We start from the raw sequence: 10,516 nt of genomic DNA on the forward strand, positions 1-10,516 counted from the left end.
GAATCCACGCGTGTGAAATCGTTTTTACTCTTAGTAGTCTAGGTTTTTAGGCTGTTCATCGTTTTGGTTTCGGCGACGACGATGACGACGCTGAATAAAGATTATTCGGATCATTTTCTGAGGAGGACATCGGTCCTATGGATAGGGATGAATTTGAAAATCAATCTGTTCAAATAAGGATAGCGTGGCGGCGGCGACATCCTCATGATGAAACTGTGTCCTCGGTCTCCGTCGTTACGACGGTGTTTGCTCCAGCGTCGGTGAGGAACTTGGGAGGTAGTCCAGGAACGGATGCAAATTGTCGTCTGCATTGACGACATCTGGAAGACGGAACGTGTACTGGGTTCGTAGTTTGTGGGTGGCAGGTATGGTTTCCTCCTTCGGCGTCTCTAGTCGTGGTGGGGTGCCAGATCTGGAGTTCGATGGCGTGTCCGGGGTGTTGCCCCGGTCTGATTTGTTCAATGACAAGGGTTTCACTTTTGGCGAGCCACCTTGGAGGTCCGCAAAGCTGCATATCAGCGATGGAGCCGTGTCGAGCTCGGGTGAGGAGGTGATCCGTCATTCTTTTCTTCGATGGCTGCTGTGATGGTGCTGTAGGTAGGTGACGGGTGTTGGTGTCAAGCTTATAGATGTTCTGCTATCTTTTCAATGTTGTCATGTCGGTCTTTATGTTACTTGCACTTTGATCTTTATAATATAAATGAGACACGTATTACATGCAAATAAAAGTATTGTTTTTATGAAACTTTGTATTACAAGCTTCTAATAAAATTCTCAAATAAGTGGAAGGCTAGGATTATGCAGCAATATTTCGTAAAAATATATTGTGTGTATTCCGGAGCTCCGAGAAACATTGACCCTTCTACCGTGTATATGCAATCGAGACTACTCTGCGGACGAACGTTGGACGATGTAGGTTTTAACGGTGTTTCTTCACTCTACGCATAAACCAGTGGCAAAGCTAGCAGGAAGATCTTGTGGGTCATTGCTAATTTTTTATAAAAAAAATTCTTCCTAGCACTGGCGAATCTAAGAGGGGTGCTTCGACAGGCTCAAGCCCCTGGGAAAAAATTACTAGTATTCTTCCCAGCCTCGTATAATTTTTTTTTGCGAGAAAATTTTCGATCTATTCATTTCCAACCATAACAGTGCAACGAACACCAGAAATAATAAAATTACATTCAGATCCATAGACCACCGACGACTACAAGCACTGAAGCTCGCGCCCTCCCTCACTTGAACCAGACAAAACGTGTTGTATCAGACAGTTGGGAAGTCGTCGTGCTAAGACCCTATAGGACCAGCACAACAGAACAACAACCGTCGCCGATGATGAGTAGCATAGATCGGAAGGATACAACCTGAAAAACACAAACGTAGACGAATTACGACCAGATCCGAGCAAATCCACCAAGGACACCGGGGACGGGGCTAGGCGTGGAGAACCTTATTCCATCTTCAAGGAGCCGCCGCCGTTTCGGCTTCCTGAGCAGGACATAGACCTTAACTAAACTCGAAGAAACATCTAAAACAGAAGCCTCCCTCCGGCAAAGACCGGGATCCACTGTGTCGTCATGGCCCTAAGGCCATCGGAGACGAGGCGAACCGATGGTGACGCCGACGAAAGGCAGAGAAACCCTAAGCTTTTCTTAAGGGAGAAGGCAGCTGCGTATCTCGTATCAAAATTTTAACCTTACTTGAACAAAAAAGTTGAGAGTTTGTGTCTTTTTCTTCACACCGTTAACATTGAGCCCCTCCTTCATTTTCATCTAATACTCGCCACTGCTTCCTACTCCCTCCGTCCGGGTTTATTGGGCCCGAGAGCCATAGATGGTTGTACCATTTTATTAGGCCCGTACATTAATTACCTTGCTTTATTACCTGAAATCTCTCCCACGCATGCATCGTTGCAATGGAGCCGACGCAGGAACCTTGCCGATTGGGCATGCATGCAGGCTGCATGCGCACGCCGGCCGCTGCATGCTCTACTTTGGTTAATGGGGCAATTTAATAGGGCAGTTAGAGAGCAAATTAAGCAGATTTATTTCCTAAATCTCAACATGCGTGTATCTCTTTGGTCTTTGTGTTGTGGCTTAAGGGCCCAATAAACCCGGACGGAGGGAGTAATATACAGTAACATCGCCACTGGCATGAACGGCTTGATATGTTGCGTCGTCTGAAATTCATCCAGTGTTTGTTGTCTGTATAGCAGCGTTCATATACATTTCGTAAATATAAGATGTTCTAACTTTCACTCATTCAGTCTGTATGTACTTAATTGAAATATTCAAAACTTCTTATATTTGTGAACAGAGGGTCCGATGCTATGGTAACATTTTCTTTTTGGACCTATGTATGTTGGATCTTTCATGCAATGTTCATAAATTTTTATTTTACAATAGCTACATGTCAATCGCCTGACTTTTGAATTTAGGTCAGTCAATTTTTTGTTGAACGAAGAAACTGCCGGAGGGGAGGAACGACCTCGTTGGGCAGGCTACCCCATCATCTATCTTAGGGTGAGGGATGGGGGAGGCAGCACGGCAGTTGCTGGGGGGCGGCAGCACAACGGTGGTGAAGGTTTGCCGAAGAAAAAACGGCGAGGCCCGGACCTAGAGGGATGGTCGGGGCAGCGGTAGCACGACGATGGGAGGAGCTTCCAGGGAGGACGGGGCGGCAAGGCTGCATGGTAGCGCCACCGGCCGCGGGCGGTGGTGGCAGGCGGTTCGACCGATGGTTTGTGTGGTGGTTGAAAGATGCATCGAGAGGTTGAAGACACCTTTGCAGCCGTTAGATCGGAGATGAAGGGTGGAGAACAGTCCACTGGCCCAAATTGGGAATTCTGGCACCCAGCCATTCCCTTTTCATTTTAATCGAGTAAACCGCCAAATATAAAACACCTGCGACACAAACCACCAGACCAACTCACCTTGTAATTACGCGCTACAATCGATGGTACTCTCACAGTCTCAGTTTAGAGGGTGTACATGTAGTTCTAGATCACCTATTTGACTAACTGCAATCGATGGTATTCCCTCCGTCTCAGTTTAGAGGTGTGCGTAGTTTTAGGTCATCTATTTGACTAACTAAATATGAGTTATATGTCATCAAAAATGTATATTATTGAATTCTTAAGCGGATATAGTATCTAAACATATACTCCCTCCGTTTCTAAATATAAGTCTTTGTAGATATTTTACTATGGACCACATACAGATATACCTAGATGCATTTTAAAGTATAAATTCACTCACTTTGCTCCGTATGTGGTTCATAATGAAATCTCTCCAAAAACTTATATTTAGGAACGAGGGGAGTATTTTTCATCACATATAATACATATACAGCTAGTTGCCTTGTAAACCGAGACGGAGGAAGTAACCAGAGATGGCTACCTCCTTAAAAAGTTGACTGAAATAATCTAATCTAATATCGAAACAACGTTGCCAGTGGAAGCAAACTGACGAATTCATACTCCTACTTCCTCTTCTCTGACGGACAGGATAACGGTGCGAGAATATTTATGCAGACAAGTACTTGATAAAAAAAAAAGCAGCTGATTTCTTCGAGTTCGCGCCAGAGTTGTCGCAGATGCTCAAGAACAAAACGGTTCATACTCCTACTGTCACATGCAGCAAACTTTACACTGGAGAGAATTCAACGACCAATATCCATATGTACACAACTCCCAAGACGGGAAGAACTGAATTGCCATTTCTCCCCCAAAACCACCATGACCAACAGGGGTGGCATCAACAAACCAACAACGCTATTGTACACAATTTACTTGCCAGATAGAAGCACTCTCTTGCCCTATGGACTGATTCTACTGCCTGGTCAGGCTGCTTCCTTGCTCCTCGCTCGTCACACAAATAGTCGAGGACTACAGTTTACGGGCAGAGCGTGCAAGCCAAAAGGGTAGAGATGCTTCCTAGACAGAGATGACAACAATCAATCAGTAGTTGCACTTCCGCAGCAAAAGAAGCACGACTAAAAATCATCTAGAGGAAGAGTCTGTTCTTCACGACATTACATCCTTAGCTACTCTGTTTGGGGGAAACCATAGAGGAAAGTTCGTTCTCCAGAATATTACCTCCTTGGCTACTTTGCTTGAGGGAAACCATCACTGCATAACTTCTTGAAATTCTGGCACTCGTCGGCGAGATAGTCGCTATAAATTTGTGAAGGAAATATCGAATAAGATTCTGAAAATCATTGCAGATGCAAGACAGGTACAATGAAAGACTTACTAGATGCGTTCCGCCATTTCTGTCACTTCCCATCTAGGACTCCATGGATAGCTGTTTTTTGGAGATGACGTGATAGGTATACCTTGGGAATTACAGTGCTGCAGAGGAATCAGGAATGAGAACGTTACTGCACAAGCAACAAAAATACCAACAGCCGTCACTACCACCGACCATCCAAATCTATATTCAAAAACAACAGACTGCATACAAGCAAGACCTTTGATCAAGCATCTACATAAGAAATAACCAGTAAGCATGTACTCCCTCCGTCTGAAAATAAGTGTCTCAACTTTGTACTAACTTTGTACGGTGGGAGTATATCGCAAATAACCATCAGCCAAATAAATATACCTGACAACTCTGCAAAGTCAGGATAGGTTGTTGTTTGGGGAATTGAAGGGGGATGACAAAGTGAACCTGCAACATCACATTGCATCAAAAGTCACTACTGGTTAGTGGATAATCCAGACACAAGTATATATGAGACTAAAGAATCAAAATATATGGTGCTAAATGCCAACATAATAATTTATAGAGAGCATTCTTACTAAGAAAAAGTCTACTATTCGACAGTGAACTCTGGCAAAGGTTCACTTTTCAATCTTCAACTATAAAACCGTTTGAATTGCAACATCAAACCGTGCTTTTCACACTTGGGTGGTTTGGTTTCCCTAGTGGTTTTGATGACATGGGTGCCACATGTCAGCCATGTCACTACCATGAAATGACAAACACTACAGCAACAAACAGTCTATAATAAACTCCCTCATTCGGATAGAGAACTTAAATGGAAAATGCTAGAACGGGTGACATGAAGTGAAAGCGCAAAGTAGGAGCAAATGTATAAAAGGCATTTCATGCTCTAGTGCGTTTCACCGTTTCTGGTACAAGAAATGGATGTTGGTTGTGGTTCAACATGCTTGGCAATTCTAAAATGAAATGCTAGCAATTTATGAGTCCAATGTTCATTTTGATTGAGTTAGAAGTTTGGTTTGTGCATTGAATCTTGTGATTCGATGAGTTAAAAGTTGGTAATTAGATTCAGAAGTTTGGATTTGACTACAACAACAACAACAACAAAGCCTTTAGTCCCAAGCAAGTTGGGGTAGGCTAGAGGTGAAACCCATAAGATCTCGCAACCAACTCATGGCTCTGGCACATGGATAGCAAGCTTCCACGCACCCCTGTCCATAGCTAGCTCTTTGTCGATATTCCAATCCTTCAGGTCTCTCTTAACGGACTCCTCCCATGTCAAAATCGGTCGACCCCGCCCTCTCTTGATATTCCAATCGGATTTGACTGTTTGGGTTAAAAGTTGGTCATCTGTATGCTTTCAGTTAAAAGTTGGATTTTGTTTTCTTTTACATTTTCCATGTTGCCTCAAGCGATGGTGGCACCGCCTGCTGGCCACCAGAAAGGGGGATGGGGTCACAGAGCTCAGATGACACGGGTACCAGAATGCACAAGGGCAGGTCTCCCCGCTCTAATTTACTAGCAGCCCCCACACAGAATTGCAGACAGCTGTATGCAAATACAAAATACATATCCAGAACAAAAAAGAAGAAGGCTTATTTGGCAAAAGGGTAAGGAAAGTATTTACGACACGAGGGGAAGCCCCTGAGACTTGGAGCAATCTAGCAGATTCGCCACTTCGCCAGCCTCCAAAATAGTTTTGGAGCCCACTCCATAATTTTTGGGAGGCTGCCAAGCCTACCTACGTGCAGACTCAGATTCTCCAAAATGCAGCCTCCATAATTTTTCCCTTTCATTTCCTTTTTTTGTTTGCAACAACTCAAAAAAAACTACTTCTGTTTAGCATAGATTTTTAACCAAACTTCGGTCAGATAAACATCAAACACTTGGAACGACATTGCAAAGTGATAGTTCATTTATATATGGGGACAAAATTAGCCGCTTTAGTGAAATTGTACATATCCAGGAGTAAGATTAGTCACTTTAGCGACATTTTAGAGAAGGGGACGACATTTCCAACACAACTACATTAGTAAACTAAACTAGATGCCGCAGGACGAGCCAGCGCAGGACTTGCCGATGCTGGCTGTGGCCTTTGAGTCGCGGGCGTCCGACTCCCATGCCAAACAGGCGCCCTCCTCGACATCAGGAGCAGCAGCTCATTCCCAGATGGCGCACTCCCTCTTGGCATCCATCGCTGCCGATTCTGCCATGGCTTTGTCGAACTTCGCCAGGCTGTGTTCTCATAGAAGACTGGGGCTGGGCGGGCAAGGTAGGCAGTAATGCGGGCGTTCCAAGCCTCCCTACAGGTGAGGGTGCGACACTGGCGCGTCCATGGCACAATGTTGACGCGGCGGGCGACCCTCGTGCGGAAGAGTCCAACAAGCACGGGCGGGATGACGGGATCCTCGTCGTCCGACTCAAGCATCCCGATGTCACCCATCTCACTGATGGCGGCAGCTTGCGCCTCATAGGCGCATCATCCTCTTTTGGAGGCCACGCGGCGGCCCTGCTCCCGATGGGGCGGCGACGCAGCATGGCATTGGCGGAAGAAAGGGCGCAGGCAGATCTGGGGAGGGGACGGGGAGAAGCAGAGAGCGGAGTGGAGATAGAGGAGTCGCTAGACGGCTTTTATAGCCGCGAGCGGCGGAAAAAAGGCACCGGCAGCGGCGGGAAATCGCGGTGGAAAAGGGTGTGGGCAGCAGGAACAGTCGCGGACAGGTGGAAACACGCCAGAGTTCAGGTCACTTTGTCCAACATGCTAACGCTGACCTTATATATTACAGGAGAATCCCCTTGGCACTTTTTAAATAAGGATGGTGAAATGCAACCATGGAGGGTCAATCATGGGTCAGCAACCCGCACAGCTTGAGTGGCTAACAATCCTAATATTCGCTCCGTCTCTTGGTAGGAAGGTAATGAACTATATGTATTCTTTTATTTATTGATTAGCTCCACACAGTGGAAAAAACGAAAAAAAAACTAGATTTACGCATTTAATGACATACCAGAAATGTGAAAATCCCCGAAATGGAAAGAACTGTGGCTTTCCTGCAAAAAATCTGATACATAGACAGAGTTGTTAAACGACATGGCAAAAACCACAATAACATAAGAAAACAATGAGAAGCAAGTACCGGATCAGCCTCCAATGGTCTCCCGAAAGCAGGAGCTAGGGCCTCAATGAATCGTCTCCTGCAACCGATTGAAGCTGATGCATCCACGACCTTCAATATAATTCAGAAACATAAGCTTGTAAAATCCAACAGTGCCATTAATGGTGTTCTAAAATTGATACCTTGTTTAACCAATTAGATGCTTCAGCCATAGTGAAATTTCAGTTTCCAGTGGATTTAACAACTTACATGCTTATACGTCCAAACAAGTCTACTAATAAAAGTCAAAATGCAAAAGCTACAACACGGCAAAAGGTCTCCTGCTTACAGCTACGATGTCAACAATATCGTAAAACCTACTATGTCCTTTCCTAGTTACATTTTTCTGTTCTTGGCACCATTTTCGGAATGACAGATCCATAATGAAATCTTGAGCACAGAAATGCTCACAGCTTTAATGTGACAGAAGTAGTAACCCTTGCGCAATCCCTAACTAACATATCATGTTTAATATGAATGGAGTTGACATCACAACAGAAGATATAGCATAACAACACCAACGGTGAGAATAGACAGTCAGATCAGGACAGATACTGGTAAAATGCAACAATAATTACCTGCAATTTAAGGTCTTCTTCTAAAGTGGGAATATACTCAGCCATGCACCTTTACATAATTAGACAAAGAGGAGATCATCAGTGACAAAGTGATGCTGTTTCTTTTGGTGAAAATGTTTAGCAGAAGATTGTATCACACAGGTCTGGTCTGTTTTGGCATATAACATGCAACAAGAGATAATCTTCGTTTAACCATTTACTCATTTGGAAGTCTCGCAAGTTGACTTACATCCCATCTACCCATGCAGGGAGCTTAACACCATCCACAGAGAAAAATGACTTCAAATCAGGAGTTGAGGTTAGTTTCAGTCCTGGTGCAGAAGGAACAGAGAGGTAACTACTGCTAACCGGAAATATGGCCTGCAAAATAGCCGAGCTGTCCATTATCAAATGCATGACAAAACCCCTAAATTCCATTAAATTATCCAAATTATAAAACATACAAAGTTAGCAGTGGTGACCATGTCTAGCAGTAAATATATTTGTTATTTATGTGTAGCATGATTTGTCTGCTATCTAGGAAGTATTTTGGGGAGTTCTGCCAGATTGTTTGCATACTGAGTCCTTGACACATGACAATTCATCAGATACTTCCAAGTCACCACTTGAGCGAAAGAGAACATATCTATGCAGTAATGGGATTGTTGACTGCTGAAACTCCTGATGCTTTTCTTTTACAGGGAAATGCCCCGAGCCATTTGCATGTTGTATAATGACAATGCTCTGATCGTAGTAAGATCCAATAGCTGGAACATCCTTAAGCAGTACATACTACCCTTGTTAGGTAACAATGACTGCAACCTTCACATGGTTTACTATGCATATGCAGTTATCTTGGTTAGAGAAGATGCACACTCTCCTTGTTACAAAGATGTGGCAAGTAATCCAGAATAATAAATGAACTAGTGTAATGTATGTGCCGGGCGAATGGGCAATAGGAAGTACGACAAAACTTTAAATTAGGGATCTGGATTGTCAGTTGCTAGCTTATGAGCAGTTGCTATCATTAGGTGATTTGTTTGTATCCTTCAGATTTGCTAGCAAGGGACTGGGAAAGAAGCAAGGCGCGTCAAATTCAAAAGTAAGGAGTAGTTAACCAAGTGCCAGTCTCCTTCATCCCTACCATAGTGGTGCGGCTGCCGTAGCACCCGCATAGGTCCTGAGCTCCTAGGGTACCTCAATGAGGCCTTACGACCCCATACTATAATGGTTATAGTGTTACAATTTCGTATCGGCATAAGCAGCTGAAATTTTGCTGGTATAAATATTTCTCAATTATCATCATCATTACTCATTTTCTAGAAACATCACTAACATTGTTACAGCTATTTTTACATGTCCACATATGTGTACATGTAAGGAGTGGTTTTAGAGGTTAACCTGCAGATGGATCTTTTGGGGAAGTTTCCAAGGACATCCAGGCACCATCATTTTGAGGTCTAAATCCAGAAGCGGGACAGCAAATTTCACCTCATCTGACTACAAAGAAATATGAAAATACAATATAAGAAAAGGCATCAACTTTCAGAGATGAAAATGGCCGTGGAGACTGTGAACTTACCCTACCAGTTGATGATACCACGGAGACTTCAATCCCCTGTTTGAACACAAATATTGGAAAAGTCATCTATAAGATAAATGGATTTCAACAATCAAGCTGAAGAACGAAACTGGTAATAAGCCAGTCAAATGGCTCAATCTTCAACTCATTCACATGAGCATGTATGTTTGTCACTATATTTAAACCAAACAATATTAATAATACCTTCTAGTTACTTCATAAGATAAGCAGTCAATGCCACAGAAAGGTCAAAAGGGAAAACTTGGTACATTTACCTCCTTAGCAAGAACTGTGCTTATTTCAAACTTCAGTCTTGCATCATCCACTTTCTCAACCAGCTTCTTTTGGTACTCAATGTATAATAACCTGCAGAAAATTAAGCCAACAGCAAATAGCTTAGAAATGAGTTCAGCACGAAAAGCACCAGTACAATCTCAAGCATGCTCTGCGCACCAACAATCTGCTCATCTCAAGATAGCATTATTTCAAGCCAACAACTACATTGGCACTCCTAATTCCTCTTGACATATCAGTACAGATTTTTGTTGAGGACCCACCACTAGCTTCACTCGATGAATTTCTAACCAATATCCCAGCCCCAACAAATGCCTAGCCAAACCAAGTGCAGGCCTAATCATCACCAAGTTGCTGGCCTTGTGTTTACACTTCATTAATTTGAGTTTTTCTTCCATTAAGTTATTTCAAGTAAAATGAAATAAGATGGTCACCTGTATGTTATGCATAAATGCTTCAGAGAGAATGAAATAAATAAGTGCAAAAGGCAAATGACGAAATATATCTGTATAATTAGGAACCAAACGATAAAGTTAACGTCTTCTAAAAATAAATAGACTGGATGGAGCACATTTTCTGTTCATATGACACATGTACCGTCAGATTATATTAGACTCATTTTGCTATATGAAAAAACAGAAGGGCCAGCCATTATTTCTTCCATGATTATTCCATTGCCTTTACATCTATGTTTTTAAGGCGACG

The 10,516-nt window shown here is 43.2% G+C and overlaps 1 protein-coding gene across 1 annotated transcript in view; it reads right to left on the reverse strand.

The window, feature by feature from the left end:
• Positions 1 to 3,541: 3,541 nt before the first annotated feature.
• The window catches only part of LOC119329433 (BRISC and BRCA1-A complex member 2-like), an 8,174-nt gene continuing 1,199 nt past the window's right edge, over positions 3,542 to 10,516 (reverse strand). The window contains exons 4-14 of the mRNA XM_037602477.1: positions 9,793 to 9,883; positions 9,518 to 9,553; positions 9,337 to 9,435; positions 8,186 to 8,316; positions 7,957 to 8,005; positions 7,361 to 7,450; positions 7,232 to 7,285; positions 4,602 to 4,667; positions 4,251 to 4,348; positions 4,094 to 4,171; positions 3,542 to 3,931 (exon numbers count right to left, since the gene is read on the reverse strand). Of these exons, the coding sequence (XP_037458374.1) occupies positions 4,102 to 4,171; positions 4,251 to 4,348; positions 4,602 to 4,667; positions 7,232 to 7,285; positions 7,361 to 7,450; positions 7,957 to 8,005; positions 8,186 to 8,316; positions 9,337 to 9,435; positions 9,518 to 9,553; positions 9,793 to 9,883 (784 nt within the window). The 3' untranslated portion in view covers positions 3,542 to 3,931; positions 4,094 to 4,101. The remainder of the gene's footprint in view (positions 3,932 to 4,093; positions 4,172 to 4,250; positions 4,349 to 4,601; positions 4,668 to 7,231; positions 7,286 to 7,360; positions 7,451 to 7,956; positions 8,006 to 8,185; positions 8,317 to 9,336; positions 9,436 to 9,517; positions 9,554 to 9,792; positions 9,884 to 10,516) is intronic.

This window comes from Triticum dicoccoides, chromosome 7A (assembly GCF_002162155.2).
Source record: "Triticum dicoccoides isolate Atlit2015 ecotype Zavitan chromosome 7A, WEW_v2.0, whole genome shotgun sequence".
In the NCBI taxonomy this organism is placed as follows: domain Eukaryota; kingdom Viridiplantae; phylum Streptophyta; class Magnoliopsida; order Poales; family Poaceae; genus Triticum; species Triticum dicoccoides.